The sequence below is a fragment of the Oryctolagus cuniculus genome, chromosome 6 (genome assembly GCF_964237555.1).
Source record: "Oryctolagus cuniculus chromosome 6, mOryCun1.1, whole genome shotgun sequence".
Lineage (NCBI taxonomy): Eukaryota > Metazoa > Chordata > Mammalia > Lagomorpha > Leporidae > Oryctolagus > Oryctolagus cuniculus.
In genome coordinates this window covers 12993989-13016067 of record NC_091437.1, presented here as the reverse complement: position 1 = coordinate 13016067, position 22079 = coordinate 12993989, and the positions used below count along the sequence as shown (strand labels likewise).

Here is a 22079-nt window from a genome sequence, read left to right as displayed (position 1 = left end):
GTCAGTTGAGGGAGCACATGTGGTTTATAGCTTTGTCAACTTGGTACAAAAGGGTTTTTGAGGTGTTAAGTTTGCATCTCTCAGTTCACCGTCCATTTGGTAAGTTCGCTCTGTGTTCCCAGGTTGATTGTTAGCATTGAACTAAACAGGAGATACTCCTCGAGCTCTATTCAAGAGGAGTAAATAAATACTTTTTGGTAACGCTAAGCAATAATTAACAAAAAGGAAAGTGTTAGAGTGAATGTGGCAGTGTAGAGGGCACGGCAGGACAGATGTTGCTGTGCATAGGACAATGAAGCAGGGCCTCTTGGAGGAGGTAACATGTGGACAAGAGCCAGCAGTGCAAAGACCTTGAGTCCAGGGAGCAGGTGTTGAGGTACAGCTAAGCCTAGAAGGTTTGCTGGCAGGAGAGGGTGCAAGATTACATTGGTTTTTTTTTAATATTTTTATATGAAAAACAGAGTTACAGAGAGAGAGGTTGAGTTCAAAAGAGAGAGAGGTCTTCCATTCTGTTGGTTCACTCCCTAAATGACTGCAGTGGTCAGAGCTGCGCCGATCCAAAGCCAGGAGTTTCCTCTGGGTCTCCCTCGTGGGTGCAGGGGCCCAAGGACTTGGGCCATCTTCCACTGCTTTCCCAGGCCATAGCAGAGAGCTGGATCAGAAGTGGAGCAGCTGGGACTGGAACCGGCGCCCATAAGGGATGCCGGCACTGCAGGCTGGGGCTTTAACCCGCCGTGCCACAGCTCTGGCCCCAAGATTAAAGTTTATAATAGGGGCCTATAAAGCCCTGGCAAGGAAATTGGGTGGCACATAATGGTAGTTGACAGTGACCTTGGGCAAGTAATTCTACTTCCATGTCTTTGAAATGAGGCTAATAAAGTTGACAAAAGAATTAGAACCTGGGGCATTATTTATTTTATTTAGCAAGCATCTGATGTACATTGTGCTATCTTTACATTTTAAGTATGTGTAAAAACTGTAGTAAGAGGACAGCATTTGTCTCTCACTGGAGTCCCACTGATGCAGCATTTTCTCTTATGTGCTGGACTTGAGACCCTTAACACCAGGGGACTTCGAAAGTTGATTATTTTAGTAAAAAGTTTTTTCTCCATAATGCATTTCCCATGAACTGTTTAAAATTGATAGATACAAGAGGTCTTTGGAGTACCCTCATTACTAGAAATTAAAACTGGAGATGTTTAAAAATTTTTATTCATGCAAGAAATAAGCTCAGTACATAGTAGCAGTTACTATAGCAAGAAACTGTGTTAGGAATGACATTGTTTTACTGTATTGCAGTTCCCTTTAGTGTCCAGGTACTAGAAGAGGGCTGGATTCTCGTATCTGCTTTCCCATTTCGTCTGTTGTGTTGTAAACATGAGGTGGCCTCTGGACAAGATAGTAGGATTGTTGTCAGAACAGTGTCTTTCTTTTGTCCTTCTGGACCCTTGAGGTCGAAACTTCAGTCTCAGATATCCCAGAATATCCAAAACTAAACCCAGTCCTCTTTCCTGAAACCTGGTTTTCATCTGACCTTTCTGGATGCATGAACTATCTCTGCAGTCTCTCAGTTGCAAAACTGTTTTCTGGTCATCTTCTTATGCCTACTTTCTTTACTTGCAAAGCATTCTTGATTCTGTGTCTTGAATATTTCAATGGATAGTCTCTTCATTTCTCTACTTATGAACGTGAATCCAGTTAGACAGTGCCCACCCTTTTTGATAAAGCCAAGTATTAAAGTATTTCTCTGCTTAGGAATATGAATTATGTAGTCCTTTTCAGGAATATTTGAAGTACTAGCTGGATAATACCTCACCAGTTCTCACAATATCTGTTAGATAAGAGGTGTCAAAGAGTAGTTCCATTTTACTTTGTTATCTGGGTTCCGAAATTGTACCAGTTTCAACAGAAGCATTATCTTATTTTTCCCTAAATAAAAATATTATTTAGCTCACTAAATAATAACTGCCACAGCCATAGAAATTTTACATGGTTTAAAACGTTCCTTCTTTCAAGGGCACTGTTGTTGAAACCATCAAGGTTGTTGAACATGAAAGCGTAGCTAGTGTCCTGTTGAGAAAGAAGGAAGTGTGTCATTGGGTGGCCTCTGTAGTAGACCTAGTGAATTAATCCGCACGCTGAAGTGCCTAGTAAAACAAAGCTTTCCTGCTGTTGGAAAAAACCTTGTGTAAACCTTTTTGGAGCCAGAAGAGGGCAGAATTTTATTTCTCAAAAATAGTAACAGAAGTAAGAGCACAAAAGGAGACCGTGGTAGAAAAGTTTATGCCTTAGGTATTCCAGTTGTGTCTGATTAAAGGCCTTCTGTGTTTCCTGATCACTCATTTTGTTAATGTAACACAAATATTTCCATTCTCATTGAAGTGGTCTAAAAATGAGTTAACATTGAGATCCATTACAGTAATTACTGCTATAATTTTTGATTAGTATATAATAAGTGAATACTTTGTGGTTTACTTTTACCTATAAACATGTTTTGCATAGTTTGAAAATAATTGGAACTTTAAAAAATAAAATATGGAAACTGTACAATTTAGTGGGGCATACAGAGGTTGAAAAGACAGAAAAGAAAAGAATGTAGATGGTTTCAACAAAAGTCAAACGGGAAAGACAAGCACATGGTCATCCATCTTGGAACATCACTTTCTGAGAGCTTGTAAGGTAATTGGGAAGGTAGGTCAGAGAGCAGTAAATGACTCTGAGTAATCCAATACCAGGGACTGTAACAAGAGAGAAACCGTTGACTGCTGCAGTTAGTGGTAGGAGTTGAGCCTTAAGGTTTAAGTAAGCAAAGAAGATAAAGAACAGGCAGACTCAGGAGCCCGGGGCACACAGACCTGGCTGGAATACAGGATTTCCTGTTGAGGAACACTAGAAGGCAGGTGTTGAAAAGTTCATGGAAAATGTGTATCACGAAAATTGTGCATGAATTTCCAAAATGTGTTGCATCAAAATAAACCTAGTATTTAATCCCATCTTTCTGCAAACTTTATAAAGTACCCACAAATGTCTTGGAGTGCCTTGAATCCCAGAGAGAGAAGTTAGGCTTGATACTATAGGCCAATAGTAGCTCTTGTAGACTTTTTAGTAGAGTGAGTCGATCTCATGGTGGTTTTAAGATTGTAGCTAGAAGAGACTGGTGGCTGAAAAGACATGAGATCCTCTTACAGAAGAGTCTGCGCTTAAGAAGTGGCAGTGGGAATATAAATGAATAAAATTTGAAAATCTTTTAGGGAGAGATCTGCAGTTCTATATGGCCGATGGACCTAGGAATAGGGGATTAGAGACAAAGTCAATTCCATACTTGTAGCAGAGAACTGTAATTGTCAGTATACGAAGGGTAGGAGGAGGGAAATTGTGCTTTCAACCTCTCCAGGCTCTGAGTAGGAGTTTATCATTTAGCTTACGATTCATTACTTCCCTGTGGACAAGTGCAAAAGTTCCAGAAGGCTCGGATCTACTTACAATAAAGGCTCTTAGCTAGGGTTCTCTGAGTGCCTAGATTTACTTGTGTGTATTTTTCAGGAAGGTGAGTCCATATATTTCTTTAGAATCAGAGATTTCTTTATTCTTTAAAAAGGAGAACTCAAATTGTGTGTCATTGATTTGGTGATAGGAATGAATTAAGTTTGTGTCTCAGAAATACTAATTGGAGGCTTTATTCTTAAAAGTATACATATAACTACTCAGGTATTTTAAATTAATATGAACAAGTATGTACTCGTGACTTATTTTAATAATGGTGGCAAAACTGATAGAACCCAGATAGTTTGCTAGTAGAGCTAGTCCACTGGGTCTAACTTACACCTCTCGGCTCATCCTGGTTCCCATTCAGGATGCTAGGCTTCTGCAAGACCGTGGACACGGGCACTACCATAGTTGACTACCCCCTTTATCCCACAGCTATAAAAAAGATCTGTTCTTCTGAGGTACGGCCTCTTGTTAAATTACCAAGTAATATTTATAAATCTTGGGGGGATAAGTGGAAGAGATCATCCCCGATAATCTCAGCAGTATTATTCGACTTAAGATGCTTGAGTCTGGTTGGAAAATGTCAACACGTTTAAATCCGAGCACTAGGGATTTGTAAAGCAGCAAAGACCTTGACTCCATGTGGTCATATATTACTGCAGCGAATGTTCTGGTCTCTTGTGAAGGGAATTTGGCAATCTGCTGTTCCTTCGTTTTATTTTCATAGGAGTTTTCTGAAGTGTGAATTTTTGGGTAGTGTCTTCGCTTTTGTTTTTCTACAAAACATTAGAAACTGTATATATGGAAAAAATTAGATTTGATCTAAAAAAATTTGGTCAGTTCCAAATAACAGTGCTTTACTGTAATTCAAGCAGATTATTACATTATCACTTAATAGTAAAACTGTCTGTTGGCTCCACGAGTTTGTTTGGTACTTGGTTTGAAACCGAGCGAGTACATTCCATAACACTGCCAAGTTGGCTTCAGTTCACGCACAACAGATTGCCTGCTGCAAGTATAAATAACCATCGTTTTAATTGAATCACTTTAGTGTTTTTCTTTATGTATTTGAGGGGAAAAATAAAAAGTAAAAGTTGGATATGTTTTATTAAGGACTTTTTTTAAACCTTTGGATTTACTTTAACATTCTTCAAATATTTTTGACTTTATACTCATTCTTAATAAACTACTTTCTGATAAAACATTTGAGTGTTTTCAGCATTCCATGGTTTTGCCAAAGTATGTTTGTAACGATAGGACTCCAGAAGGGAAACCGGGTCTCTCAGATGTAGAATGCCAGCGAACTTGGAATGTGAACAGAACTGCTTTTTGTAGAAAATCATGTATTTTTTTCTCTATGATCTTTATGTAATATACATGTGTAAATACTTTTATAGCAACTGTCTGGAGGCTAAGACTAATTCAGTTCTTCTTGGTGTAGGCTGTTAGGCAATAAAAATAAGACCATATTTTAAACAAGAAAATGTTCATGTGCCATAATATTTATAGTCAATTATATAACAGTTTTAGATGATGTCGTATGTTACGCTATATAAACTCTTTTCTTCAGCCAGACTCTTTGTATATATTATCTTTCAGTGATTGTACACAGTGGTATAGTGTTTCACTTGATATGATTTTAATCACTGTTAGGTTGAACTTGAAAGAAAGTTGGAATCTGCAACTAAGTCTAAACTGCATTACAAGCAACAGTGGGGACGAGCTTTGAAAGAACTTGCCAGACTTAAACAGGTATGTAGTTTATGGCGTATTCGTTTTATGTCTTTTTCCCTTCTTTCTTTACAAGTTTGCATGTTTAGCAGTATCTGTAATGTTTAGATGTCTGCATTTGAAGCACGAGTGCTATTCTTTGAGATTAGAGGCTTTAAAAAAAAAGTGTTTGACGTAGGATCCTCCTTTTTCATAATTAAAAATGGAAACATTTAGGTGCCCCCCCAAGTTGTCAGTTATCTTCTTTCCCCAAAAGAAGTTTGGAGTAGTTTATCTAGCTCTCACTTAAAAATAACTCCCTTTTACCTCCTTGTGGGGGAGGGTGGGAAGGAATCTTCAAAATTAAGTTTGACAAAGTATTTAAAATATTAATTGTAGGAAGATGGACTAATTCAGTAGAGAAAAGGAAACATGGCTAATTTTGCGGAAGTTTAAAAGACTTTAAAAACCCTGATAGTTGTGTCCTGAGTTCTTCTTATATGCTTATCTCTTTTCTTGTTACTAGACAACAAATTATAGTTTTATCCTGAAACTTGCAAGAGTACTAGCAGTATGCATGAGAATTACATAGTAGCGGACGATTTACCCTGATGTCAGTGAATATACTGATTCAGAGTCCCATGTCCTCAATGCTTGGGACCCAAAGCGGGGCGCGGTGGGGGGTGCTGGTGGTTCTTCAGCTTTTGGAGTACTTGCATATGCATAATGAGGTATCTTGTGGACAGGATCCAAGCGTAAACATGAAATCCACTATGCCCCTTAGTCTCAAAGTCATTTTATATAGCATTTTTAGGGTGCCTGCTTTTTGACCAGAAACTGTCCCATGAAGCCAGGTATGGGATTTTCCTCTTGTGGTGTCAAGTCATGAATGCTGATAGGACTGAGGAAGACACTGTATATAGTGCTACAGGATGCTGTCTGTTCTCTCAGGGAGGAAGAAACAACTATAAATAAACCATTTACTGCCTGATGGCAAGAGCCTTGGAAAAAACTACACAGAGTACTTAGGAAGGGAAAGTACATGTATTTAATAGGAGTGAGGAAAGAGGTCTTAGAAGAGGAGGTATTTGAGATGGACGTCTGAAGGTGAACAGGTCGGATTGTAATGGAGGAATTGGTTGTAAGTTAGTAACATAGTGGGGGAATGTGGACAGTGAATAGGATGGGCGCAGCAGAGAGGCAGGGAGCGTTTCTGTGAAACAGCAGAGGGCCCACGTCAGAGGTCATTGCAGGGAGAATACAGTAAGATCCTTGTGACAGGAGCGGAGCTGTAGTGTCTGTAGAGAGTTTCCAGTTTTGGAAATAGTTTCTAAGAAGCTGATTGGAGCATGGGAAGGAGATAAGATTTGCAAAGTGGATGCTTTAATTTTTACGGAAAGAAATTCAGTAATTCAAAACAGGGATGCAGGAATCCTTTGCGGAGATAAAATTTGCAACTGTGCCACAGACAACTGATATGAAGGTACTTAATAAAGTTCACGGAAATGGATTTAAGTTGGTTTTGTTTAAAAAAAAAAAAAAAACCTGAAATCCCAGAGTAATTCTGCGATACTCGTTTTCTGTGAACCTTATGAAGGAGAGCTGATGAAGACAATAGCTACTAGAGGGACGGGGCCATCAGGACGATGCCGGGGAAGGCTCACTGCATCGAGACCTTTGATTCAGTCCCGACAGAGTTCCTGAGGAACATGACCCCAGTTCCCAGGTACAGATGAGCAAAGGGAGCCCTAAAGAAATTAAGGTGCATATGATCATGCAGGCGTGGAGCTAAGTTTTTTGTTTTTTTTGAAGATTTTACTTCAGAGGTAGAGTTACACAGTGAGGGGAGTGACAGAGAGAAAGGTGTTCTATCCGTAGGTTCCCTGCAGGTCTCGCACACAGGTGCAGGGGTCCAAGCACTTGAGGCGTCTTCTACTACTTTCCCAGGTGCTTTAGTAGGGAGCTGGATCGGAAGTGGAGCAGCCGGGACTCACACTGGCACCCATTTGAGATGCCAGCACTGCAGTCAGAGGATTAACCTACTGCGCCACAGTGCCAGTCCCTGGAGCGAAGATTGAAATCGTCTGACCAAAGTGCAGGTTCAGAATCTTTGCCTTTCACAATCGAATGGTTTTGGGCCACAGCAGCAAGCAACAGAAGGCTTTCAAGGAGAAGAAAATGAGCCATGGCAGGCAGGGCTATCTGATCAAGAGTATTGCCCTGGAAGAAGCTAACTTGAAGGCACAATGCCAAAATACACAGGTGTCTTACAGTACGACAGGTAGGAGTCCCTGTGGAATTGGGGGCAAGGAAACAATGTGATGAGAATAGCTGTTACAAGTCACAGGACACAAATTCTGACAGAAGGATCATAAATCCTCTTCGTAGTTAAGAACATGATCTTTCAGTTAAGAGAGCTGGCTTCAGTGTTAGCTCTGCCTCTTATTACCACTGTTACTTTGGCAGTTGGTCTAATGCTAGCCTCCTCTTTGGTATAATGAGAAGTACGTGAGTTGTCTGTGAAGTGTTCAGTACGGAGCATGTGCTGCGTCAGTGGTGCCTTGTCAAAGGGAGAGGAGCCCTAAAGCTGCTGTGTGGTGTCTGCAGGAATCATAACTGAGTAGCTGTTGGAAGAAAGCATCAGCAGTAACCGTGGAGCAGGGGATGTTGTTCCAGAGTGCCAGGGGCAGGGAAGTAGGGGAGAACAGAGTTGAGAAAGACAGCGCTTTGTAGTGGATGGTAGTTTTAATCAGTGTTGTACAGAGGGGAAAGGGCCACGTGGTGAAGATACGCAACATGGCATCTTTAAGTATGAAGAAATATCCATAGTTGAGTTGACCATCCTGTCATTCCTGATGTTGAGAGCTGCTATGCACCTGTGCACAGTGCTACAGATACGGCAGTTGTCTCCCATGTGGACTTGAAAGTTCAGCTTGGCGGACTGGTATTTCGCAAGAATACAGCAGCGTGGTGAGACATCCATCCAAGTGAAGTCAGTAAGTGTTAGAAAAACCAGAGCACGGTTGTGTTATCAATGTGTTTGTTTCATAGAGAAAATGTTTCAGGTAACACCATTAGGATTCTTTCAAGTTTTACAAGAGAGAATAAATGAGAAGTGGAAGATAATTCCTACCCTGCCCCCCCAAAGAAGTTGCAGTGAATGCTAACTGACAAATAAAATGACAGTTATAAGACATTATCAATATCAGTTGAAAAAAATGTGCTGAATAGAAGCCCCCTCCCCAAATTCATGCTTATTTGTTTTATAGATGGGATATTGTATAACAGATGGCCCTGCGATCCCTCGCCTTCCTGACACATCCATCCTCACCCATTTTTGCCATCTTCTGGCAAAATAGCTTCTTTTTCCTAAAAAGACAATTATAAACGGTCAGAGGCCTCCTTCTGGAATTACTCTAAGTGCATTAGGAAAAGGAAAGAAAGCAGTGTTAAAAATTAGTAGTTCATCTCCCAGAGTTCTGCTTCCTGACAGAAAATACAGTCATCTTGCTCTTTGAATGCCATGATATTCATTGCTGTGGCATGGTAGATCAGGGTTACTCCGTATCCCAGAAACTGTCTGCTTTAGAAACAACACTGCAAACACACTTGGAGGTCACTAGGAACGGCTGATGTGCTGCAGACCACACGGAGGTGCAGCCCTTTAGGATGAGAAGTTGGAGTTGTGGGGATTGCCATAGTGAACTGGGCGCAGCCGTTCACTGCTTGGAACGATTGAAATTAATAACTTCATCCGATGCATGTGTGTGTGAAACAAATTCACTTCAAAATTGTTCCCAATATTTCTTAATAAAAACACATTTGTTGTATTTGATATAAAATTGGCATCATCTGTCTGCTTTTGTGCACAGGATTGTTTGTGCAGCTTCTTGTTTAAATTGGATTAGTACCATGCGAATTTTACATTGCCTCCGGTGAATAGCCACGGGGCTGTAATCTCTGCCAGTGATTTGTCACATCAAAACCCTCCAGAGGGCCATGCAAAACATTTGTGTAGTACGAATTAGACGGTGAAAGCCGTATCTTAGATTGTTAATAAATGTTGATGACAAAACCCAGCTGGTGGAACTTGGAAACAAGATCTAATGCTTGGTGCCCATTGCCAAAAGAATGTTTACACAGAGATTTCCATTACTCAAAGGTGACCTGGAATAGTCCGTTTGTGAATTAAGAAATTATAATCTTGTAACTATTTAGAAATCTTTTCTTTGGATTCACAACTGTAAAAGTTGTGCTTCCAAATAGCAGCTTGTTGTGTTCTTTGGTAACTGAAAAGGTAACAGCTGTAAAATATAACTAAGTGTAACAGCAAATGAGCCCTAATTTAGAGAACAAGCAAATGATCCCCCCCCCCCCCCTTCTAGGTTTGGGCACTTGGGACAAAGTTCAGAGTTCTACTTGTTCGACATTTCAGGGGTAATTCAGTTTTCTTTTTCCCTTCTCCATGAAGACGTACAATGGAAATATTTAAAAAACAAGATTTCTTTACTCCTCTGTATTCTAAATAACACTTCTATATTTACTTAACCTTTGACCCCTTACAGTGAATTCTGTAAGCAAAATAAAGCCGCCTTTTTTTAAATACATGGATCATTGTTATGAAGTATGAATTGTGTCTTATTAAGTCAAATGTATTCTATCGAGGTATCTGTGTTCCCAGGACAGGAAGCAGGGCTAAGATTTTAGGTGGGTTGTGGTTCCCTTACCATATTTGTGCACAGTAGATCTGTTTAAAACCAAGCTGATACATTTAGTTAAAACAACACAGACTTCATCGGCTGACATCAGCAGTATCTTGTCCAGCCTTCTGCTTATCCACTCAGAGTAATTAATTTGATTAATTTATAAGTAATTTAGCCAAGGATGGGATGTAAATCTTTGTTTAAGAAAACAGTTGGAGGTCCAAGTCTTGGTTAAAAACTGTGTCTTGAAACCATCCAGGCCCTCCTACTGACTTGTCAGCTCTGGGTTATTTTCAGAAAACTTGACTTGAGTTCCTTGGTTTAGTTGTAAGTTTTTTCCCACAGACTTACATGGTATGTGTGAGTGGGAGAGTAAGTAGTGGCCACTTTATAGCCGCTGTTTAGTCTAGTGTGTGTATGTTTACATCTCCTCTCTGGATTTATGGGCAGCCAAGGCAAAATAAAGATTATACTCACTTGATTGAGGAGCCTTTAACCCAGAGCACCTGGCAGTAGACAGGATTTCCTTCACAAACCTCTAATTTGTGTGTGCATGTGCGATTATTATTAATACTGTATACTTGATTAAAAATTCAAGGCATTTAAAGGAGATAAGTGTAACCTAATGCTAAAGTGAGTGAGTTTTATTCTTTTCAGCTTAGTCATTTTGCTTATTGTAAAAACAAATTTTGCTCCACCATATATAACACAGAAATAAAAATCACCAATAATCTTATCTCCTCTTCCACCAGAGCTAACAATTTGGTATATCCGTCCCTTAAAATATTTTTAAATCAAATATGTCTCAAATCAAATATGTCTCACATCTCAAAGGCGGGAGTCTTGCACACCTTCCACACCTGCCGTCACGTTTAAGAAACACAGCTTTATCAGTGCTGTAAAAGCCCTCTGGGTGCCTTTCTCAACTGCATCTTCTCCTTGGTTTCCACAAGTAGCCACGGGCCTGAATGTAGGATTTATTACTGCTTTGATTTTCTTTATAATTTTCTACCTTGTGGATATTTTTAAATTTGGTAACACCAATGCTTCTGCCTGTTTTTAGACTTTCTATGTGTGGATGGAATCATTCTCTGTCAGTATACTAAAATTTATCTGTTGTTGTTTTCCTCCCTAGTGAACATGGTTTGTATACCTAAGAGTTTGTCTCATGTTTACTATCTGGTAGAAGAGAACTAAAAATTGCTTGAAGTTGGTTGTACAGATTTGCAGTTTCCAATACTAGTGTTTAAAAGGACTGAAGTGACATAGAATAACGTATGTGCAATTGGACACCCCTCTGGACAAGAGAACATAGAGAGCAATATTCAGAGAGATGCTGGCTGAGATTTTTTAAAGTAGACAATCTCTCAGTGCATAGATTTAAGAAAATCTGTGAACTCCAAGCAGGATAAAAGCAAAGAAAATGTTAAAAGCAGCTGGGAGCCAGGGCTGGAAGGTAGTTACAGACTGCTGTCTAACAGTAAGACTAACAGATGACTTTTCAATCAGTGTCACAGAATTCCCAAGACGGTGGAATTCTGTCCCTAAAATATTAAATGACAGTACGACAGTGACTGCCAACTTATAATTCTATACCCAGTAAAAAAAATTTTTTCATATAGTAAAGTGACCTAAGATTTTTTACACCAGTAAAAATTGGGAGAATCAGTCCTGCCAACCCTGAGGTAGATGCCATAGAAGATATCTGTCTTTTGGACAGAAGGAAAATGACCACAAATGACGACTCAAATTCAGAACACTCAAGAGTAATGGAAATTAAATATCAGACTAAAAGTTGTAGAAAAACATTAAGAAATATAACAAGTTGATGTAGGGGGGAAAATCAATGATAAAATATTTAAAGCCATCAAAGTAGAAAATACGATGAAAAGATTTCAAAGATTTATCAGTGGCTTTACACATAAATGGACTAAGCGTCCCCATTAATAACAAACATTAGATTAAAAAGTACCCTGTGAAAAGGAAGCCCAAAAGTTAGGTAAATATGGGTGGGTTGGGGGGGGTGGCAGGCAGCGCTGTGGCACAGCAGGTGCAGCCCCCAGCTGGGATTGCCACATACCATACTGGAATACTAGGATGAGTCCTGGTTGCTCCAGCCGCTAATGCACCTCGGAAAGCAGTGCAGAAAGGCCCACGTGTTGGAATGCCTGCCGCCCACGTGGGAGGGCCAGATGGAGTTCTTGGTTTCTGGCTTTGACGGGGTATAACCCAGCTGTTGCGGCCATTTGGAGAGTGAACCAGCAGATAAAACATCTCTTTTTGTGTTTCCCTCGGTCACACTGCCTTTCAAATAAATATTTTTTTAGAAAATATGGTAAATAAGGGACATAGCTGAAATATCAGGATACAGCATGCTTGGATTTTGAAAGAAGGAGAAATATGTACTGTATCAATACTAAAAGTTCTGGGGCCGATGCTGTGGCGCAGTGGGTTAACACCCTGGCTCGAAGGGTTGGCATCCCTTATGAGTGCCAGTACGAGACCTGGCTGCTGCACCTCTGATCCAGCTCTCTGCTCTGGCCTGGGAGAGCAGTACAAGATGGCCCAAGTTCTTGGGCCCCTGCACCCGCGTGGGAGACCCGGAAGAGGCTCCTGGCTTCAGATCGGCGCGTCTGTCTCTTTCTCTTTGCCTCTCTGCGTTACTCTGTGAAGTAAATGAGTCTTTAAAAAAAAAATACTAAAAGTTCTTGCAGCACTTGGATCGGGCAAGTAGATGTTAGGCAGATACCATTACTGTAGGGAGTATTCTTCATCATTTAAGAGGGTTAATTCACTTTACCTAACTTTCCTGAGAATTGACAAAGCAAGCAACAGAAAGTTAGCAAACAGAGACAACGAAGTTAACCATTGGTTATGTCTAGAATACTTCATCAAGAAACAGACAAGTCCAGGATAGGTGTTCTCTAGTGCACATGGAACTTTAAGCCACATCGCCCACATACTAGACTAAACCACAGTTCTTAAACACATTGCTGAAGATGGTAATTCAGAATATGTTCTCTAGCCACAATGAGATTAAGCTGGCAACTGAAATGTAATAATACCCCAAATGCTGGAGTATTAAATAATATACTTCTGATAACTCATGGTACATTGGAGAATAAAGGTAAGTATAAAAATACTTTATGCTGAAAAATGAGATTACAGCATATCAAAGCATGGAACTTGGGGAAGCTATGCCTAGAGGGAAATCCTTTAGTGTTTTCAAGAAATCAGTCAAAGAACACCAAATTCAAGGAGTCCTTTCCCTTGGTAAGAATGTGCAAGGGCAAAAGTGAGCAGGCAGTTACCACCAACATCCAGAATTTTCTAAAGGGACAAATTCCAGGGGCCCTGGGTGCTCAGAGATAAGGGTGGTGAAAACCATTCACTAAACTGACCAAAGAGCAAAAAACAGAACATCCCCCCCCCCCCCACTTTAATTAGACCAGCATCACCTTCATGCTACGTTAAGATTAAGGACTTCTGTTAGTAAAAAACCAATAAAGGATGAAGAAGGCAAGATAAAGGCTCTGGGTAATATTTGTAATTTATGTAACAAAGGGATTAACCAGTATATACAAGTATCAGTGAGATGCTAAAACAAAGTAGAGAAGAGTTGCACAGGTTGAATAGCAACTTTATACATCAAGATATCCACATGCCATTAAAAAATGTTCATTACTCTTTGGAAAAATGCACAATAAAAATCATGAGATACCAGTGTAACACCTGTCAGTGAAGAGAAAGAAAAATTGACATTACCAAGTGTTGGCAAGAAAATGGAACACTGGAATGCTCAAACTGCTATGACTACTTTTCAGACTGTTTGGTAGTACAGCTAATGCTGAAAAATTTCCGCAGCCTCCAACCCAGCAGTTTGAAGGCCTGGTAGACACGCATGCAGTTATTTATAATACTGCACTGCAGAGTGGCCAGACGTCTTTTTGCAAGTACAGTGGAGTAAACTGCATGCTCTCTCAGTGGTACGCTACATTATATGAATGTTTAAGATGTTCAGTTACACAGAGTAACTCAAATCAGTCTTGCAAACAATGCTAATGAAAGAAGCCTGAAGGAAAATAATACGTACAACACAGTTCCAGAGAAAGCCCAGAGCACTCACAAGGTGGCTCCTGTCTGGTTAGGGCAGCAGTTACCTGGGGTAAGGGTGGGTGCCCCTGGGAGCAAACAGTTCTGGTGGAGACCTGGCCGTGCTCTTTTTCGGGTCTGCATAGTGGTTCTCTTAGCACAGTATTTACTCGTGCTTTCACTGTTCCTTTCAGTAAACTACTCAGTGTGAAAACATAGATGATACATTACTAGTGACCTGGCTTTCCCACTGTGCGGGGCTGTCCTCAAGAAAAACACTGTTTCTTAAGGACTGTGTGGAAGGATTCATGTGCAGAAGATAGTGTCACAGTCTGGCATTGTTTGTAGCTCCAGAAAGGTCTGTTATTGAGAGACTGCTTGAGGAAGTCAGGGAACAGCCTGGGAAAGGTTAGATTTTTTTTTTTTTTTTTTTTTTGACAGAGTGGACAGTGAGAGAGAGACAGAGAAGGGTCTTCCTTTTCTGTAGGTTCACCCTCCAATGGCTGCCGCAGCTGGTGCATTGCACTGATCTGAAGCCAGGAGCCAGGTGCTTCTCTTGGTCTCCATGTAGGTGCAGGGCCCAAGTACCTGGGCCATCCCCCACTGCACTCCCAGGCCACAGCAGAGAGCTGGCCTGGAAGAGGGGCAACTGGGACAGAATCCGGCGCCCCAACCGGGACTAGAACCCGGTGTGCCGGCGCCACAGGCGAAGGATTAGCCTATTGACCCGTGGCGCCGGCCAGATGTTGTTTTAAAAAGATTTTCTCTTGACCTGGAGGAGTACAGAATAATCCTAACACAACCTACAGTGTATTTTGTGATTCTGTTTCTGTGTGTGCTCACAAAGAAGAAAGACCTTATTTTCTGGGGTGGGGCTGGAATTAGTAATGGGTCAAAGCTGCTTTAATTAATGTGTGTGTGTTGACAGGCAGAGTTAGTGAGAGAGAAACAGAAAGGTCTTCCTTCCGTTGGTTCACTCCCCTAATGGCCGCTACGGGTGGCGCACCGCGCTGATGCAATGGCAGGAGCCAGGTGCTTCTCCTGGTCTCCCATGCTGAACATGTCTAGTTTATACGTCACTTGCAGATTAGACAGTGCCGGGCTCTATCATCAGAACTGTCAAAATAGGATTCTGATCCCAAGTCCAGGCATGTGAAATCTCTGTCTGACTCCCATTATGTATCTGGCTTGTTTCTGTTTTCAAGAGGGAGCAAGAAAGTCAAATGGCTCGCCTTAAAAAGCAGCAGGAAGAACTGGAACAGATGAGACTGCGTTACCTGGCTGCGGAGGAAAAAGACACAGTCAAAACTGAACAGCAAGAGTTACTGGATATAAGAAATGAATTGAACAGGTACAATCAAGATTGGCTTTTCTAAAAAGAACAACAGTTCTGATGATCTTTCTTAAATCAACATTTTTCCTGTCCTTAGGAAGCTTTTAGTTTTTTTTAAGATTTATTGTTTAGTTATTTGAAAGCAAGGTGACAGAGAGCTTTCTAGTGCTGGTTCACTCCCCACGTGGCAGCAGCGGCTGGGCCGGGGCTCACCTATAGGTGGCAGGGCCCCAGCATGTGGGCCATCTTTGCTGCTTTTCGCAAGTGAGGCACCCAGGACTCTGATGAATGTGGAAGGCCTGCGTCGTAGGAAACTGCGAAACCTGCACCGCCGCACTGCTCCTTAGGGGAACCTTCAGTCAGCACTGGTCCCAGGAACACACCACCTTAGGTCTGCCAAGGGCAAAACAGAGGCCGGTGCTGTGCTCTTCCAGGTTAAGCTGCTGCTTGCAAGGCCTGCATCCCGGATCAGAGTCCTGGTTGGAGTCCCTGCCACACACAAGGGAGACCCAGGTGGACTCCTGGTTCCTGGCTTCAGCTTGGCCCAGCCCTCGCTGCTGAGGCCACTGAGGGAGTGAACCAGACCCTTCTTGCCGTCTCTCCCTCTGTTTCCCTGTGCCTTTCCAAAAAAGGTACACATCTTTATATAATTGAAAATTGCATTTAACATAATCCTGAAGTAGATTCCCTACGTTTCCTCTGTGATCTATGTATTTAAAGTATAAGAAGTGTCCAGTTAATTACATTAATATCAGTAATGCAATGCCTCATTTATTGAGGCTCACTGTGTCAGACACCAGTTTTTTTGTTGTTGTTTTTTTTTTTAATTACAGTAGTCCCTGCTTTCCTGCAGTTTCTTTCCTGTGGTTTTAGTTACATACAGCTAACTGTCCAAGAGTCCAAAAATAGTATGCAGAAAATTCCAGTAATACGCCATTTGTAAGCTTTGAAATGCATGCCGTTCTGAGTGGTGTGATGAAATCTCACGTTCTGCTTCTCCTTCCTGGACTTGCGTCATCCCTTTTCCAACAGAGCCACACTGTACTTACTACCCTCCTGGTATCACGGAGTAGCCAGCTCTAGGGTCAGAACAACTGTCTTGGTGTCACATTGCGTGGGTTCAAGTAGTTTTTATTTATTAGCCTAACGATGCATCACAAGGCTGCCATCACGTAGCTAGCCCCATCTCTTCACATAGGTCCTGTCTCACCACACAAGCCCACAGGAAAGCTGAGTATGGTACAAGAAGGTATTTTCAGAAACATCACAAGCTCGTGATGTCTTACTTCAGTGTACTGTACACTATCATAGAAAAAAAGCATAGCATCCATAGGTTCAGTACTGTTTGCTGCTGCAGGCATCCATTGGGGTTCTTGGAACAGATTCCCCTTGGAATGTGTACAGTCTCTCTGGAGGGTAGTTTGGGGAAAAGACCTTTCTGCTTAGTTTATCAAGGGGCTGCAGTGCGTTTTTGTTTCAGCCCAGCGTACCATCTGAATCACCCGAGATTGCCAGGGCAGAAAACACAGACTGAAGGGCTGGAAAGTCCAACTGGCCACGTTCAGAGGACTGCCCTCTCGCTGTGTGCTCATGAGATGCGGAGAGAATGCGTTCTGGTAGTTCTCCTTGAAGGAGCACTCATCGCACCATGAGAGCCCCACCCACCCTTACGGTCTCATCCACACCTGATTGTCTCCTACAGACCCTATCACGTGGCAGCTCAGAGCTCCAACATCAGAGTTTGGGGGATACAGTTCGTGAGGAACACACACATATTCGATGGAAGTATCCTGTGACATCTCCATGTTTGCGCTGGACACATGCTGTTGTTACATTAGATGGGTTTCGAGCTGAATTAAGCAGCTGTATTTGAAGGCTGCATGAGCAAGCACCAGTTGTAACAGGTTGATGAAAAGCGCTGCACCGGCAGGGCCAAACCCATGCCGTCATTCAGCAGATACTCAGTATCTACAGCACTGTAGACGTGGAAGTAGTTACAGATCCATGGAGTATGCCATGAACCTTGTCTTCCAGCGCTTTCCATCATAAATAGCACTTCATTGGTTTCAGTGTACCAAGTATATGTAATGTCTCTGCTGTTTGCTAAGTGTTGTTGTAGTGGCTTCCTTAAGGATAGCCACTTGTGCCCGTCCAGTTTGTAAATCATCCCAACTTGAATTGCACTAATCTCTTACTACAAGATTCACAGAGAACCGAAATCAACAAAATTACTATAAGGGACAAAAGCAAAGGAGCTCTGTGTGTAAGAAAAGGTTAAGTCATAGGCAGGATGGCATCGGACAGCTCATATGAAAAAGCCAGAGAGGTCTTATGTACTAATAACAGTGGTCAGTATTCGCTTTTGAAGAAAATCAGCCTCCCAGAGACAAGGGGGCTGTCTACCATGTTGTCCCAGAAGTGGCAAGGAGAGAGGAAAGATACTGACCTTGGGGAAGACAACACCTGGACCACCTGGTAATATTACACTGCCTTCATGTATCTAGAGGGCTACCGTACTAAAAAAATACACAGGCTTCTCTCCTTGAGCAGTGAAAAAATATATAGAAGCTCACTCAATTCACTGCAAGAAGGAACTTTCAGACCTACAATCCAGTAGGTTCCTAGTGGCAGCAAGTTTACTCAGGGATATTGTCAATGTTTCCTGTATTAACTATATGTATGTGCCCAGCTAACAGGTTCTAAAATTATGTTGTGATCATTACTGCTAATTTCCATGTCAGTAAAGATTTGGTAGGGATATAGTATGCATTGTGTAAAACTAGGATTTGTTATTGTTGTGTAAGCAAGGCCCAAGAGCGAAGTGTTTCAACTTTCTGGTATGTAGGGAGGCACTGTGCAGCATTACTTTGCTTGCAAGACCCCTTCTTCCAAGGTAGCAGAAGACTTAGGGTAGGGGCATCAGCTATTCAGAAATCTGCCGTTGTCGGCCGGCGCCGCGGCTCACTAGGCTAATCCTCCGCCTAGCGGCGCCGGCACACCGGGTTCTAGTCCCGGTCGGGGCGCCGGATTCTGTCCCGGTTGCCCCTCTTCCAGGCCAGCTCTCTGCTGTGGCCCGGGAGTGCAGTGGAGGATGGCCCAGGTGCTTGGGCCCTGCACCCCATGGGAGACCAGGAAAAGTACCTGGCTCCTGGCTCCTGCCATCGGATCAACGCGGTGCGCCGGCCGCAGCGCGCCGGCCGCGGCGGCCATTGGAGGGTGAACCAACGGCAAAAGGAAGACCTTTCTCTCTGTCTCTCTCACTGTCCACTCTGCCTGTCAAAAAATAAAAAAAAATAATAAATTAAAAAAAAAAAAAAGAAATCTGCTGTTGTCTTCCACTAGGAGCTGGTCAGATTAATTGGCAAGTTTTGTACCATTATCTCATTTAATGGCTGATTTTCCACCGAGGTCTCCGAGCACAGTGCTCCTCCTTGTTTACTATTTTTTTTTTTTTTTTTTTACAAGTGATAAAGCTATTTGGTGTCCTTATTAGACAGATTCCTTCAGTGTCCTTTTCCTTCGTGACAAATTATGGGAGTTTGAGATTTCAGAGGAACTAATCAAAGGAAACAGTATACTTCCTGGATTCCTGTACCCTCCAGGGCCTGGTCCTCCTGGGGGGTCACAGCAGGACTCCACTCCTGAACGATGCTTCCTCCCCATCTCGCCCCAAGCGTAGATTCAGATTCCAAAGTTGACTTGCCTCTCATTGGTTTTCCTACTGTGAAGACCATGTTATAGAGGGGCTTAGGTTCAACTGCTTTGTCTTTCTTATGAAGATAAAATTTAGGAAGACTTGCACATCAAAATGTTGTTGTAGCCAGTGCTGTAGAGGAATGTATCTTAATTGTGTATTCTAAATTAAAACATACCCAAAGTTAGCATAGCTACCCAGTGATAGTAACACCAAGTACTGTCACTGCTCTGTTTTCCTGACATAATGACCAACCTTTCATCTCCGACTGAGAACTTGAAGGTATCTGTACAGAACCTTAACATCTCTAGAATTTTGCTGTCCGTGAATAAGAGAAGCTGCATAGTAGAGCCTCTCCTTCTTGACTCAATGCAATATCCCTGTTGAGTACAGACATTTATTGAGTGAATTTAGCAACAGAATTCCATGTTCTAAACCATACCAAGGGCTTAATTACAACCTAAAGGTCAACAGTAAAGGATGAGTGAATGATGGTCCATGCGAATGATGGAATGCTAACAAAGAACAATGATGTAGGAAGATATGCACTGTGTAAGTGAAAAACAGACAGCATTGCAAATACGGTTTCAGTTGGTTAAAGAGAAAGTACATATTTTTGGATGTACATGTGTGTACTTTTAAACTTGAGGAGAAATACACTCATGTGGCTCAGATGGGTTATCTCTGGCTGATCGGTTACAGACGATGTGTTTTTCTTCATGCAGCTCCAACATTTCTATAGTTTATGTAGTTTCCAGTTACAATAAGTATTGTTTTAAAAACTGCCTTTTTAAGTGTGACTGACTTAGCCAAGTGGAACATCGCTTTGTTTTCTTCCTGAAAATGGCATTAAAAACTGACTTTACCAAGGAATCATGTTGTTTTTAAACAGTGCTGTTAAGAAAACCTAAACAGTATTTGTTGCCTGCTAGAGTGCCATTTGTTCTTGACTCCTCAGGTTAAGACAACAAGAACAGAAACAGTACCAGGATTCCAGAGAGATTACAAGTGGAAAAGCGGACAGCCCCCACGGCACTGCACTCGAAGAAGGTTTGGATGATTATTTGACTCGCCTGATAGAAGAAAGGGATACTTTGATGAGAACGGGTGTGTACAGTCATGAGGATCGGATAATCAGTGAGCTCGACCGACAGATCAGAGAGGTTTTGGCAAGAAACAATGCAAGTAATTAATAACGTTTGGAAAGATCTTCACACGGACTCCAGAGCTAAATTTTACTGACATTGTAAAATCCTCGAAACTTCGGAGAAAGGGATTTCTGACATGCTGTTTAAGTTTTTCTAAGTCAAATTTTGTATGTCATTGTATAGTATTTATTTAATGTTATTTACTTGATGCTACCTCTCCCATGCTCCTTTTATTTCTAATTGTATTTTGTACACTTATTTTGCATGCTCACTTTAAGTGACTTTTCAGTGTTTTCTGGTGTGTGATCTGATGGCTAACCTTCAAAACAGCTTTTCATTACGTTGGTCCTAGGAGATATGACCACAGTGGACTGATTTTCACGCTGAGCCAACATAGTCTATGTTGCACTTTAGAGCTGCCCTGTCTTTTTCCATTTAAACATCTGGATCTGAAAGATGGAGACAAAGTTGTAAATGTAAACTCATTTTAGATGACCTAACTTACATCCTCCACTTTTAATATGTGCCAGTGACAGCTTCCGAAACACGGCGGGGTCCCTGCAGAGAAGCCGCATGGCAGTGGATCACACGTTAGTCACTGATGTGAACAGAGCGAATGCACATCCAACTCCTCTCGAGCCGTTCAACTTGCAAGTTTTCCGTAGACTCCACTTTTAAGAACACGGAACGCTAACTGTTTGATAGGGGTTTCCCTGTTGGTCTCCTGCTCAAGGTCTCATTATGTATTTTTTTATTGTTGAGATTAGAGACTTCTTATTTTCCAGGGAATGACATACCAGCTGTAAATGCAAACCCTCTGCCATAGAGTGTGGAAACAGACACGTGAAGGCTTCAGCTGCAAACACAGAGTGAAAAAGCAACTATTTTTCACTCGTAATTTGAGGCTTTTTCAGAAGTACATGAGGTTGAGTTGCTGGATCGATGACGTGCCGTATAAGCTTTACAAGTCCTTTTACATCATACTTTTCAAAGCCAGCGTTCTTCTCACAGTAAGACTTTCCTACCTCCTTCAACAGGAAGGTTTTGGATAAACAGGTTGTGTGATTAAAAACTTGGATTCCTAAATGTAGTAGATTGGAGTATACGAAAGTACTTCAAAACAGTCATGGAGGAATGCAATTCAAAGTTTATGCACATTTTCCATGACTGTTTTCAAGTGCCCTTGTATACTTGAGGAAGATTCCAGTATTTACCAGTAAGTTCCATAAAATCAGAATAGGATGCTTGGTACCATTAAATGAATTTTCTGTACTTCCAACAGGTATAGTATTTGGAAAACTAAATCCTTATATTCATTAATGTTTTTTTCTTATTAACGAAGTATTAACCTTTTAATGACAACCCAGCAGTAAATTACAAAGAAGTGACTGAATGAGAGAATAATGAATCTGTTAATCACAGCAGGAATTTGAAATGCTAATTATGGTTATTTTCTCTCACTGATTTTTGTGCCACATGTATGGAAGTATTCTTTTTGTTGTGGGAGGTCTAGGGTGGTGCACTGGGTGTACTTTCAGTTGCATTGTGTGCTGCCTGTGACTATTTTCAAACACTAGAGGGGGCCTTAGATTTAAAAAAAAAAAGGACTTTTTAAAAATGGATGTGTGCTTTATTTTGCCTTCTGTAAAGTGATCTTTTGGCTATTGTAATTTAACAAATAAAATCAAAATTGTAAGTATCTCTGTTCTTAAGTAGCCTTGCTTATGTTTCTAATTAGCGGGGCAAGCCTCATTCCTTTCCTGTTTCAAGTCACTGTGTCTGTTTCAAGGCCTTGTCTTGCAGATACTGTTGGAGCCTTACAGTTAGCAGAGTTCACGTGGAAGAGTCTTTCTGGAGTCCTTCAGCAATCGCCATTCCATTTGCAAGTGGCATGGGAGGTCTTCAGACCG

The 22079-nt window shown here is 41.5% G+C and overlaps 1 protein-coding gene across 6 annotated transcripts in view; it reads left to right on the top strand.

The window, feature by feature from the left end:
- Positions 1 to 21868, top strand: part of CEP120 (centrosomal protein 120) — a 68174-nt gene extending 46306 nt beyond the window's left edge. For 5 of the 6 annotated variants that reach the window (XM_070076047.1, XM_002710153.5, XM_070076048.1 and 2 more), the window contains 3 exons: positions 5143 to 5241; positions 15200 to 15345; positions 19980 to 21868. In XM_070076047.1, coding sequence (XP_069932148.1) covers positions 5143 to 5241; positions 15200 to 15345; positions 19980 to 20214 — 480 coding nt within the window. In that variant the 3' untranslated portion in view covers positions 20215 to 21868. The remainder of the gene's footprint in view (positions 1 to 5142; positions 5242 to 15199; positions 15346 to 19979) is intronic. The other variant, XM_051844124.2, reaches the window with a different exon arrangement.
- The last annotated feature ends 211 nt before the right edge of the window (positions 21869 to 22079 follow it).